General features: G+C 37.8%; 1 protein-coding gene across 5 annotated transcripts in view; it reads left to right on the forward strand.

Moving 5' to 3' along the window:
* The window catches only part of LOC136838846 (zinc finger Ran-binding domain-containing protein 2-like), an 88,360-nt gene that overhangs the window by 58,588 nt on the left and 16,035 nt on the right, over nt 1-13,737 (forward strand). For 4 of the 5 annotated variants that reach the window (XR_010853140.1, XR_010853141.1, XM_067104489.1 and 1 more), the window contains exon 8: nt 8,773-8,847. Coding sequence is in view for 2 of the 5 variants with exons in the window: in XM_067104489.1 (XP_066960590.1) it covers nt 8,773-8,847 (75 nt within the window). In the remaining 3 variants the exon portion in view is untranslated. Of the gene's footprint in view, nt 1-6,403; nt 8,274-8,772; nt 8,848-13,737 lie in introns of those variants that run through there. The other variant, XM_067104490.1, reaches the window with a different exon arrangement.

A 13,737-nucleotide genomic window follows, 5' to 3' on the forward strand; every position in this document is an offset into this window, starting at 1 on the left:
TCTGCAGAGAAAGTTTGATTATTTTGAACTGTAATAATGGGTTACCTGATAATTCACTCCTACCAAGGATATAATTAAGGCTCGTCAGTTGTTCCTCTCAGATCACGCTTCTATGCCGAATGTTTGCTACGTGTACTGCATGTTAGTAAATGTTACAATGAAGAAGAAATAGAGTGCCTCATAGTACCTAGCCATGTTTGCTTTCTGTAGCAAAGCTCCCTCCAGTCTCTAATTCTGTGGTTCCTGAACTCTTTCTGGAAGACCTCGTCTGTGAGTTAGGTTATAAGCTTTCCTTCTTTGCATGTTATGCTTCTTAACCACAGTCAGTTTACTGGTTTCCTCTATGCCACATCATCAGAGGTTCACGTCCCTGAGTGGTTGTCCAGGGAGGAAAACCATAAGCATCTAAGCTTCATACATAAACCACATAATTTTGGGCAGCCTTAGTAGACCCACAAGTATTCATAACTGCCATGTCACATTGCCGCTTTGGCATTATGGCCAACAACTCCACTGTCATTACTTATGTAGGATAGGGAATCAGAGCACAACCGTTTGGTGTCTCTTTGCTTTTCCCCATATTTATTTTTCATGCCTAGCTTTGTATCGGGGGTTGTAACATCTTAGTAGACTGTCTCACCAGGGCTCATCATACTCTTGTTGGCGTGGTCCAATCATGTAAACGTATGCAAGGCTCTGTGGCATCTGTGGTTAACTCTCCTTCTGGATCTTATCACCATGTTGTTTGTGTATCACAGATGAACCCAGCAGTTTGGGTTAGAGGTTGCTCCAACTTTGGAATGGGCTTAGCATCCACAGGTTCCATTGTTTGGACTACAGAGACAGTTCCCAGTGAAGTTTCAGAAGTCAGCAAACCCATGACGACAATCATTACTTCCTTTTGGCTACAGCAAGTACAGTTCCTGGACTTTCCAGGTATTTTCCTGCTTGGTTGTTTGTTTTGAAACAGCCTCACTTCCATGTGTTCTCACAGTGATCCTCTACCACCTCCCTCAACCAAAAATAGTGATCCAAAGTCACTGTCTTCTGTCTTGAGTCTTTGTCCAATTAAGACTTAACTGTATTGTTATGCAACCTCACCATGCCCCCTCATGAATGTCTATGGAATGCTTTGCTTTTAGTTGTGTTCTGGGTTGCCGTGGTCTCCTCAAAGTATGTCACAGAGCTGCATACCCTTTTGGGAGGAGTGTTTCATGCTAGGTGCTGGTCCTCAATGGGACTTGTTTCTGCCCAAGAGTTCATAGCCAAAACTCAGCCTTCTGGCAAAGATTAGACTCTGTTTTTTCTCTCTCCCCTTCAGCTACTTCAAAGTTGTATATGCATCGAATAGAACTTTTCGATTTTCTTTTTGTGTTCTTTTTGTGTCCCTGCACACGAGTCTTCAGAATTATCCTGATTTCTAAGGCTTCTGTTTCTCATTAGCTGAGAGAACTCATTTCACAGGCTTGTGGATATTTCTCAAAAGGGACCTCTTGCTACCTGGATCAAGGCTAATGAGATTTGAGCCCTCTATTTCCCCTTGCTTTTAAGTATAACTTAGAACTCTCTGCTAAGAGCAGAACAACTTGAAGTAGAACAGCTGACACAAGGAGTATTACTGGTGCCAGTGGCCTTACTCGTAGTTTAAGAATGGTTAGAGAACACCAGAAGTATGACTGGATACAGTGGACCCCCACTTTTATGCACTTCACTTTTTCTCGCTTCACTTTGTCGCGGATTTTTGTGGAACATATCTTTATGTTTTACACAGGAACTTGCACCAATTCACGAATTTTTTCATAGAGCAATATTTAAATAAGTCTTACAGAATGTTTGACCACTAATCTCTTGCTCTCTCACTTAGATAATAGAGAGAGTGATTTTTTATGCATTTATGTTTATTTGTTTTGTACAGTATAGTTTAACTATAGATAAACCTGGTGTTACTTTGTCATTCATTTTTTTCATATTTTCCTTGCTATAATTATACAACTTTTTACATTTCAATAAAAGCAGACTGGAAAATAAAATGAAAATAATTAGGCAATCATCATACGTAAACTTGTTAAGCTCATTCTGGGGTAGGGAGCACCAGATTGAGCTTAACCCTTAAACGCCTACTGGACGTATCATACGTCGACTAAAATTGTCTGTTGGGTGCCAAGTGGACGTACCATACGTCGACTACAAAAAATTTCAACCTTCGGTCAACTTTGACTCGACCGAAATGGTCGAAAAACGCAATTGTAAGCTAAAACTCTTACATTCTAGTAATATTCAATCATTTACCTTCATTTTGTAACAAATTGGAAGTCTCTAGCACAATATTTCGATTTATGGTGAATTTTTGAAAAAAACTTTTTCCTTACGTCCGCGCGGTAACTCGGCCGAAAATTTCAGAAATTCTTTCGTCATTTTGTTGTAGTTTTTGCACTGTTTTATATTAGCCGTTACGTAAAGTTTTATATATGAAATTGTGTGCAATTTCATGTAAAATACAACAAAATACAACCCATGGTTGTAGCTTTTATCAGTTTGGAAATATTTTCATATAAATCTCGATAACTGCCAAAATTTCAACCTTCGGTCAATTTTGACTCGACCAAAATGGTCAAAAAACGCAATTGTAAGCTAAAACTCTTACATTCTAGTAATATTCAATCATTTACCTTCATTTTGCAACAAATTGGAAGTCTCTAGCACAATATTTCGATTTATGATGAATTTGTTGAAAAAACTTTTTCCTTACGTCACGCCAGAAATTCTTTAAATCACGTTGTTGTAATGTTTGCATCGTTTTACATTAGTCGTTACATAAACTTTTATATATGAAAATGTGTGCAATTTCATGTAGAATACAACTGAAAATAATTCATGGTTGTAGCTTTTATCCCTTTTGAAATATTTTCACATAAATCACGATAACTGCCAAAATTTCAACCTTCGGTCAACTTTAGCTCGACCGAAATGGTCGAAAAACGCAATTGTAAGCTAAAACTATTACATTCTAGTAATATTCAATCATTTATCTTTATTTTGCAATAAATTGGAAGTCTCTAGCACAATATTTCGATTTATGGTGAATTTTTGAAAAAAACATTTTCCTTACGTCCGCACGGTATAATAATTTAAGGTAAATTTTTGTTTGAACTGTTAAATTTGGCAGTGAAATATTAAAATGGGCAGTTATACACATTTTAGTTTAAGGGGTACAAGGTATTTGAGTTATAAGCACTTATAATCATTTTCAGAGTGGATTTTGAATTTCCACGGATTTTGCATTTTCGCGGTGGGTTCTGGAACTTATTCCCGTGAAAAAGTGTGGGAGCACTGTACTGGAGACCTGTGGGTACCAGGAGCATAGCATGATTGGATGAGGCTAGAGACTAAGTATATGTAGTTATGGCAGTGTTGTAAGGGCAAGGAGCAAGAGTTGGGGCAGGATCATGACTGGAGACAGGTGCCGAAGTTATGAGTGTTGTATGAGTCTGGAATGTGACAAGAGCCCAGATAGGCAACAGAGGTAGAACCAGTATTGGAGACCGGGTGACTGCAGGAGTATGGATGACAACAAGAGCACACTTTGAGGCAGGTGCACTGTCAGAGACAAGGGAATAACTGGAGGCAAGAGCAAGATTTGGCTAGGTACAGAACTGTATGCTCCAGGAGTCCTACTGAATAAGGGTCCTTCAGTATTGACAGGAGCTTTGTTACAACTGGACACTTGGGTGCCCTTGATAGGAACAGGAACTGAAGGGTTTGAGAAGCCAGGAACACAACAGGCAGCTGGCACCTTTGGAACAGGCAAGAAAGGATGCAGATGGTGCTAGGAAAAAGTAGCCAACATGAAGTTTAGCCTGGGTAGGGGTCTTAGAAAAATCAGCGAGAGAGGAGAGCTCCTTTGACAATCCTTCATTAGAGAAGGCAAAAGGAAGACTTTCCAAAAGATGGTGCAAGCTGTCCTTGAGTTACTTGTGACAAGTCAAAAACAGAAAAACTTACAGCTGATCCATCGAATCAGGAACAGAAGAAGAAGCACAAAATGAAGATACTGCAAGTGATGAAATCTGTTGGTCACCTTTGGGTGGAGCAGTACGTAACCTGGTCCTACCGATGTCTCAAAATCCAAAGAATCACCAACATATCTCTTGTAGGACATCTTAGAACTTGTATACTGTACAGCTGCATGCTCAATAGAAAGGCTATTTGAGAGGAGATTAATGTTTACATACATAAATTATTTCATGGAAACTTAAATACTCCCCACAAGCACTATAAAAATGGTAATCATCATAAACTTTTACATGTTAATTTTAACCTTCATGGGGGTAGATATGAAACAAATTCTCTACACTATCTTCTGTCTTGTGCTCTTTCTGCCAGAACTCTCAGGTTGAGGTCTTCATCTTTCCTCTTTTTCCATATGCTGGTATATGTAGTTAGCAGGCTGAGATTTGGGTGGATGAACAAATAGGTTATTTAAAAGTATTGGTTTGTAGTGGAACAGTCTCATTTTCATCGTTAAGTTGCATAGGTCTTTGCTTTCTCAACTGTTGAACTGTTGGATTAAATGGTCAGTATCTAATAAGCTTCGTAGATTCCTCCTCAAGTACATAGAACTAGCTTTTTTTTTTTATCAGATTTGGGTATATCTTTGGTTCTCCATAGCCTCACGATATATTTTTGCTCTCTGATGGGCTGAAGTATATTTCTTTTCCTTTTAATATAATAACCTAGTTACAAGTTGTAGGTCAGTGTGCTTTCATTTAACCCAGACATAATTCAAGATGTAGATCCCAAGTAGAACCTCCAGTATCCTGCAAGTCCTTGAGACACTTCTTGGACTATCTCACTAAAAAAAAAAAGTTGCCAATAGGTTTTCTGATCCACCCTTTTTAGTGGTAACTAGCTGAGCAGAACCTTTCATGGACTTTTAATCATTACCATTCTGTCTAAAAACAGTCATGTATTATTATTATTATTATTATTATTATTATTATTATTATTATTAATAGAATTGCCATCACAATTCTGAACTCACTCCATAGTGGTATAGTTGGGGCTGAAGTACAGTGGGAGTGAAATACATTATTACATAAGAGGACAAGTTTTCATGAATGCTCATATTTAATTCTACAACAATAACATTTTAAGCATTGGCCTTCATAGTAAAGGTCATTACCCATTCAGTAAGTGACCAGAATTGTTGCTTAATTTTGTCAATCAAATGGCCAGCAATGTAGCAAATATATTATTGTTGGGCATTCATTGGTAATCTATCCAACATTACTTACCTCATATCATAATGGCCACTGCTAATCCACTGGTATTCATTACGTCATTAATTTTTTTTTCTTTATTGACTAACGTAAGTTAAAAGTACATATAGAATTCAGATAGGAATGTTAGGATACACAAGCATATTGAATTTTCCTTTAGGTGAAGAACAAATGAAATCTACAGAATTTAGGTGAAGTAAAGTACAAAGTATTTAGTTTTACATCCAAGATAGCCTTATTGTAAATATTGTGTTAGACACTCCATTAAGGTTGTCCTCCTGAAAGGTTTTTATCATTTGAACCTAAAATAGTAGTTGAATAAAAAGAGCTAAATTACCAGGCAATTATTGCTCATATCAAATATATTTTCAGTCTGTATAACACTAATTGGAAACTGATTGTTGCTATAAATACATTGTTACCTGCCATTATGAAAGTCAGTTGCAGCAGCAATTTGATAGATTTTAGGCTGGACATTTTTACTTTTAAGGAAGAATGAGAAAAGTTAATGGATATTAGCAAAAAAATTTAGTAAATTCTTTATAAAGTATGTTAAAAAAAAAAGAGAACAGTACTGGTCATTTGTTCAGTGGTGTTGTTTCAAGATTTTATTTAACTTGCAGTCTATTTTGATTGGTAGTCATTGAGAAAAGAACTTCAACTGGTAGTGGGACAGATTTCTGTGATTCTACATCCCATGTACATTGCGTATCATCCACTCTCACATATCTTGCTACCCTTCAATTTTGTCTCCAAAAAATTACTTCACTGTACATTTCTTGTAACATGTGAGTTCCAGTTTAGGTAGGAACTACACTTGCCAAATGTTCTGCATATGTAATGTTACCCTATTTAAAAATGTTGAAAGACTGGATACTATTTGTCAGGAAAGCAATCTACCAACAAGAACCCAGTGAAGAAACACCTATGCTGCCCTTCCCCCCAATTTTTTTTCCTGCATGACTGGATAACATTGTTTTGTAACTCGTGAAAACTGCAGGACAATTGTTGGCTTGTTGTAATTTAATACTTGATTGTGGCTTCTGTTGATAAAACATGTAATGTTCATTCCTTTTTTACAATCATTTAGAGAAGGGAAATTTACAGATAAATTTAAACTGCAGATTGAAACTTCAGCTGGAGAAGCAGTGTTCAGGCTGTTGAGCTATGTGTAATCAACATCTAAAACTGGTGAAAGTAAAAGGACATGAAAAAGTCACCATCCTCTATATGTGCAAATTTAAGTAGCTGCATTTTGAACTGATGAAGTGGGCATCTGAAACTACAGCAAAAGTTTAAAAATTTCTGAGTTTTTGTTTTTAATTCCAGTTGTCTGTTAATCCCCAGGAGTAAACAGCTGTTGGTAAACAGAATACTGTCAAGCTTTAAAAGGATATCGCAAAAAGTAAAATACATTATATTAAAATTATCTAATGAAAGCATTAAAATAGACAAATGACCAAATACTGCTGTTTTCAGTTGCAGAGGTTAACTATTGTGCTCACTAGTCTTAGATTGTAACTTTTGTAAACAAGCAGTTTGTGCCCGTGATAAATACTATGTTTTGTCAGTATAGGTATTAATTTTTCTTTTGTCAGACTTATTAGTGTAAAGATGTTAAAATTTATCTTAGTATTTTTTATATTAAAAGCATATACAGTAGTAACAGTTGTGTAAGAATCATACCCAAGCATTTTCATGTGACTTAAAGCCTAGCTTTTTGCACTACAGATCCAACATGCTGCACCACAAACACACACACACATGCATACACATTTAATACTTTGTGTATGGTGCAACCCCCTGAAATTTAGAGTAAAAATTTTTAAAGAAAATCTCACAATGTTCAAATATATATAGAATTATAGGGCTGATCAGATGAAGTTGTTCCTAGGTGGTGAAGTTGTAGCCAGTTGGAGTTAGACTAATCTGTTATGGTATACATTTAAATTTTTCTTCTACCATAAATTGCAGCTCACAAGTGGACTTTTTAAGCATGAAATTTATTCCGAAACTCAAGAGTTGACATACGCAGGGGGAATTAAATGCAAACCTTTATCACAGACTGGTAAACAATGAAAAGCCATCATAGTAATCATTGTGCCACGTTGTGCATCTCTAATATTAAACTTTCTTCACAAATATTTCTGAATTAAACTGTACATTCTGTGAACTTATTTAATAGATTAAACACATTAATATGCTGTAAAGTAGAGTACTGTAATAGTCAAAATTCAGTTATTATTAAGATGAAATAATAACACTGTTTTCAACAGCAGATACCTGGTTGTAAAGACTAACAACACAGATTGTCTTTAAGTTTCACTACTTTGCTGCTGAATTGAAGCAGCCCATGAAAATATTATATGGTGTCATCTATGCAGTTTCATGATAATGTATTAATGTGTCAGTTCATGTGAATCCAAGGATCTGCAAGTACAAGTTAAGTGTTAGGAAGTTCAACAAATGCACAGTTTCACATTTTGCCGCCTAGGGTTTCTGGCACCATTGACTGTACGTAATTGATAAAAGTTTTTAAGGATACAGCTAAGTATGGTAAAGTTATCAATATAATTTGTCAGTATCAAATATTTTTATGAGTTGTGCCCCTACATTATGTCAATCTATTATACAGTAGTTTGTTGTATAGTACAGTATGCCATATAACAAGAGGTACAGTATTGTGGTTATTGTATCGCTATTGGCTAGGCCGACGGGCTGGTCTAAAATGCCTCTGACACAAGTTACCATATAATATAGCCTATCCATGTTAAGGTTTGGTCTGCCAGTAGACTACTGTATGTCTGGGGCTTGATTTACATGGCAGGTATAGTATAGGTCTAACTCAGAATTTTAAGTTTAAAATCTAGAGGTCAACTTGTAAGCCAGGGTGACACATACACTGAACTTAATGACATTTTATCATTCTGTAGGGTAGCCTAGAAATTCAAGTAAATATTGTTGTCAGAATAAGTAAATAATTATTTTTTTTTTTTTTATTTTTCTCCTTCCATGTTTAAGTAGAAAGTGTTTTTCATGAACAGAGTTGGTGAAAGGTATGTAACTACAAGAAAGGTTAAATTGGTGATACGTTAGATCGCCTGTAATAAAAAGCCTAGTGCTATGGAAAATAAACACGGCAGCTTGTATACAAGATATTAAAGAAATAAATGCTGAATATTAAAGGAATACATCATCCACATTTGCAATGCTGGTCCTTGCTACATTTGAGGCTGGTACATAGTTCATATATATTTTTTTCTAATTCAAGGCCATGTAAGCATTGGTTTGTGTATAGTATCAGGTTACAAACTGATTTTATGCAGTAAATTTCTTGATGCTGGCAAAATAATGAATGTATATTGTCTAGATTTAAAGTTAAAAACTTTCTCCTTTTTATTAAGCCCCTTTTCCTTCAGCCATAACTTGTATCTTCAAAAGATAGATTGTTGTGAGCAAGAACTTTAAAAATTATCTTCAATGGCTGTTATAGGTCACGTGATCGTTCAGGCACCAAGAGAAGGCGTGGATCCCGGCGCTCCTACTCCCGTTCCCGCTCCAGGTCGAGGTAACCAGGTTTCAGGGGAACTTTAAAGGCTGAGATAACCAGCACATCATATTATTAATAGGAATATTACCCTAAGTAGTTTTATGTTCTTGGTTGATTAGTATATTGATTTCTCTGCATTCTATGAAGTATTGAGTTCAGTATTCATAGTTTCATCAAATCTTTTTTGGTATCTTTGTGCAGTCATCCATTGAACAGATATCTGCTAATATTCATCTTGACCAAGAAAATTGTTTTTCCCAAATATTTTATAATAGTTACCATGTGTAGGATGAGAATTAACTGTGTACAGGTATTGTTGAGAAAATCTTATAACTATGGCATTTTTTACAGTAAGCTGCTGTATTGCTGGACACCCAGTTGAAGTTACTTAAGTATTTTTAAAGTAAAGATCTTGAAGTGTTCACAAAATCAGAATGAGTTTTTTGTATGTTATACTTTATTTCAGAGGTAAATTTTATACGTTATACACTGAACATCTCTTTTACATGGGTTATAATATGCATGTTAAAAGATTTGAAACAATTACAGTTACATATGTAATAAGTTGTATTGACCTGGAATGGTGTGTTTGGTGAAATGAGCCAAGATGAAAAATTCTGATATGCCTTAGTAAAAACATTGGTAATGAAACACTCAGTTTACTTACTCATAATAATGTATATATATATATATATATATATATATATATATATATATATATATATATATATATATATATATATATATATATATATATATATATATATATATATAATGTGTATGTGATGTTATATACAATACAGTTGACCCCCTTATATCGTAGTTCAGCATTCGCTGCTTCAGTCTATCATGGATTTTTCTGTGGAACGTATCTCCAAGTATATCACAGAAAATTCACGGATTACTGTATTTTCATTTCATTTTCACGACTAAATATACATTTTTATGGAAAATGACTTACAGTACAGTATTCACTAATTGTGATATTTTAATTTTATTCTCATGACTAAATATACATTTTTATGATGAATTAGCTGTGTAGTCCGATGAATGATGATGAAGATAAGACTGCACAGCAAAGCAGAGGAGTTACTTCTCATCTGGGGGTGCCTCTTTCCCTTCTACATCTCATCTGGGGGTGCCTCTTTCCCTTCTTCAGGTGATTCATCCACCAATTGCACTTCTTCAGGGGCTTGGGTAGGCTTTTGAGGGTCCTTGTTCATGGTGATAGGCAGCTGCTGTTGCTGATGCTTCATGTGGAGAAGGTTTTATGGGGTGCCAAAATCCCATCAAGGCAATATGAAAAGTCTTTGGAGCATTGCATATTAGGATCCCATGCCCCAGTCATCTCCCCTAGATCCTTGGCTATCCTCATAAGTCTGAACAGACATTCCAAAGACAGAGCCTCATCCTCCTCCTCGTCCCTGTTCCCTGAACTTGCCACATCATCTTCCTTGCTGGCAGACTTTATCAGCTCTTCCAAATCCTGGTCCATCAGGGTGTCAGAGCAGCCATCAATGAAGGCGCCGACTTCATCTCCACCAAGGAGCGTCATGACCTTCCTCTGGCACTTAGGCTCTTTGCCAGAAGTCTTAGAAAGAGCAGGGTGTTTAGGATGCATCTTAGGGCATGATTCCACAGATTAACACTGCAAACAAAGATAGATACACAGCAAAACACTTGAACAGTAGAGGCATACGCATGAACTGGGAAGCTGGGCAGGGTTGCTGGGTCATTTGCACATCATATACAGTACAGGATACTGCGCATAACAACATTGATATTTTGCATGTCAGTACTGCACATAATGTACATTTTATTGACATTTCGTTGTGTTTTAAGATGATTTTGAAATGATAAAGTGTTTTAGGACGATAGTAGAGCATATCTAAAATACATGGGTAGTTTGTAGAATGACGGGACTACCTCCAAACAAAACGTTAGGTTTGTTTACATCTGCAGAACCTGCCCCGTCAATCTACAGTATTTTCATTTTACTCTATTTTCTTGATTAATTGCATTTTTTGATAAAAAAAATATTTAATTTTCAGATACTAATTTTTATGTAAACAGCAAAATATCAGTCAAATGTATTTTTTCTTTAAAAATTTTCGTCCCAAAACCACCCCCGGAAATTCTAATGCAAAGCTTGCGAAAGGAAAATGCATATTGGGAAGCTGAAATACCTAGGCGCAATGCTACTTGGCACACCTTTTAGCGTTTGCAAAGCAGCCAATCCAGGAGTGCCATTATTTCCTCTTAGCGCTGATTGGCTGTACCCTTGGCGCTGATTGGCTGTGTAACCCCAAGACTTTCTCTTGTGGAGATGTACGTACGTACTGGGGAGCCCCATCTCTGCCACTTCAAAGCGTATCCTTCCACTGTTCGAGTGTCGCTTGTGTATCTGTGTATTTTCTGCATCTTTGTTCGCAGTGTTAACCTGTGTAGTTGTGCCCTAAGATGCCTCGTAAACTCTCTGCTCCTTCTAAGGCTTCTGGCAAAGAGCCTAAGCGCCAGAGGAAGGTCATGATGCTCCAGGAGAAGGTAGGACTGCTGGATATGTTAAAGGAAGGGAAAAGTTACGCTGCGTTAGCCTGCGATTATGGCATGAATGAGAATACTGTCCAGGTACATCAGGAAGAGAGAGGTGGAGATAAGGAATGCCATGTTAGCTGGGACAATAGTGCCAAGAAGGTTCCCACTGTGTAAGAAGATCATTGTGAGGATGCACTCGGCCTTGGCATTTTGGATCATGGACTGCCATAAGAACAACATCCCCCTTGACGCCATCATCTTTTGTGAGAAGGCATGACAACTCTACCAGCAGTTTTCAACTTATACAGAAGGCAGCGACATACAGGAAGCAGACTTCTTAGGCCTCGACGAACCTGCTGAAAGAGAAGAGGAAGAGGAAGAAGCTGGACCATCGTCAGCTCCTCAAGGTTTTAAGGACAGCAAGAGGTGGTTCTACTGTTTTCAGAGGCAGTTCCGACTAAAGAGTGTTTCTCTGCATGGGGAAGTAGCATAGGCAGACACAGAAGCAGCTGTGAAATATCCCAAGACCTTCAAGAAAATCATTAGGGCAAGGGCTACCATCCACGACAGGTGTTCAGTATGGATGAGACTGGCTTTTTCTGGAAGGAGGTACCTTCACGGACATACCTCATGAAGGACAATGCCAGAGCCCCCTGGTTCAAGGCCCAGAAGGATAGGGTTACCCTCATCATGTGTGGCAATGCTGCTGGCTTCAGCTGAAACCAAGACTCATTTACAAGGCTGCAAACACCTGGGCCCTCGATTTTGGATGCACAACCCCAAGGCCTGGATCATCAAAGTCCTTACAGATCACTGGTTCATTCAGAGCTTTATCCCTCAAGTTAGGAAATACTTCAATGACTTGTGCATGGAGTTAAGGTGTTGTTAATTATGGATAGTGCTAGTGGCCACCCTCTGGATCCTCCCAGCCAACACCACCTCTCTCCAGCCTATGGACCAGGGCATGATCTGTGCCTTCAAGGCACTCCATACCCGGAACTCCCTCGAGCACCTCGTGAATGAAATGGACGCTGACAGTGAATTTACGCGATTGCCATGTCTGACCTTCATCGACCGATCGTTGCAGGATATGAAAAAGGAGACCCTCAGTGTGTGATGGAAATTTGTCTGGTGTGTATTCACGATTATAAGGGCCCTCTCTTGAAGAAATTCAACATTCGGCCATTGATAAGGTAGTCCAATTGGCAAGGATGCTTGGTGGAGAAGGCTTCGATGACATCACTGAGGATGAAGTCAGCACCCACGTTGATGCTCACTCTGATCCCCTGACAGACCAGTATTTGGGAGAGCTGATGAAGTCTGCCAGTGAGGAAGAAGACACGGCATGTTCAGGGGACAAGGAGGAGGATGAGGGCCTGTCTTTGGAACATCTGTCCCAACTTCAGAAGATAATCAAGGGGGCACAGGAGTCGGATTCAGCATGGAATCCTTACATGGAACGCTCCTTACAGTTCACAAATGCCCTTGATGCAGCAATGGCACCCTATAATAACACCCTTGTCACCATGAAGCAGCAACAGCAGCTGCTTATCACCATGTTTCTTGAGCAGATGAAGAAGGACTCCCAAAACCTGTGAAGAAGTGTCTGAAGAAGCCCCTGAAGAAGGGGAAGAGGCGCCCCCAGAGGAGATGTAACTCCTCTGCTTTGCCGTGCAGTCATATATCTTCGTCATTCATTGGACTGAACAGCTGATTTATGTAATCTTATCATTATTTCATATATTTTTTCAGTATATATTTAAATACAGTATTTAGGTACTGTATTTAATGTACCAATGTCACCCATATCTACATATGTATGTTAAAAGAAAATGGTAAGGCTTGAATACTCATGAAAGAAAATGTGCGTGCCTGAATACATATAAGGATAACTTGATTAGTTTGTGCCTTGGTAAGAGTACAGTAACAGTTGTGGGAGTGTTCATGTGTAGCTATAAGCCATATATTTTTAAGGGTACAGTAATGTTGTAAGATGACTTTGAATTGATATTAAAGTATTTAGGATGATAGTTTAAGGTATATATGGTGTTTGAGCTATTCAAAGCAGACAGTTAATGTATAAGCATTTTTAGAGGGGGTTCCAACTCATAGCAGATTTCAACTTATCACGGGTGGTTGTAGTCCCTCACCCTGCGAATACCAGGGGTCGACTGTACTTTTGGAAGCAATGCAACTTAGGAAAGGAGTGAAGGTTTGCCCTTTTAATGAAGGCTACTAAAATAATTCTCACCCCAAGCAGAGAGAGAGGTTTGTTTGTGCTAAGGTGTAGAAAAAATAGGACCATCTGGGATGTTTGCTGTGACATCTAGGTGTACCTTAAGTGCCTTATCAGAAAAGTGGATTTTCCCTTTA

Source organism: Macrobrachium rosenbergii, chromosome 5 (assembly GCF_040412425.1).
Source record: "Macrobrachium rosenbergii isolate ZJJX-2024 chromosome 5, ASM4041242v1, whole genome shotgun sequence".
Lineage (NCBI taxonomy): Eukaryota > Metazoa > Arthropoda > Malacostraca > Decapoda > Palaemonidae > Macrobrachium > Macrobrachium rosenbergii.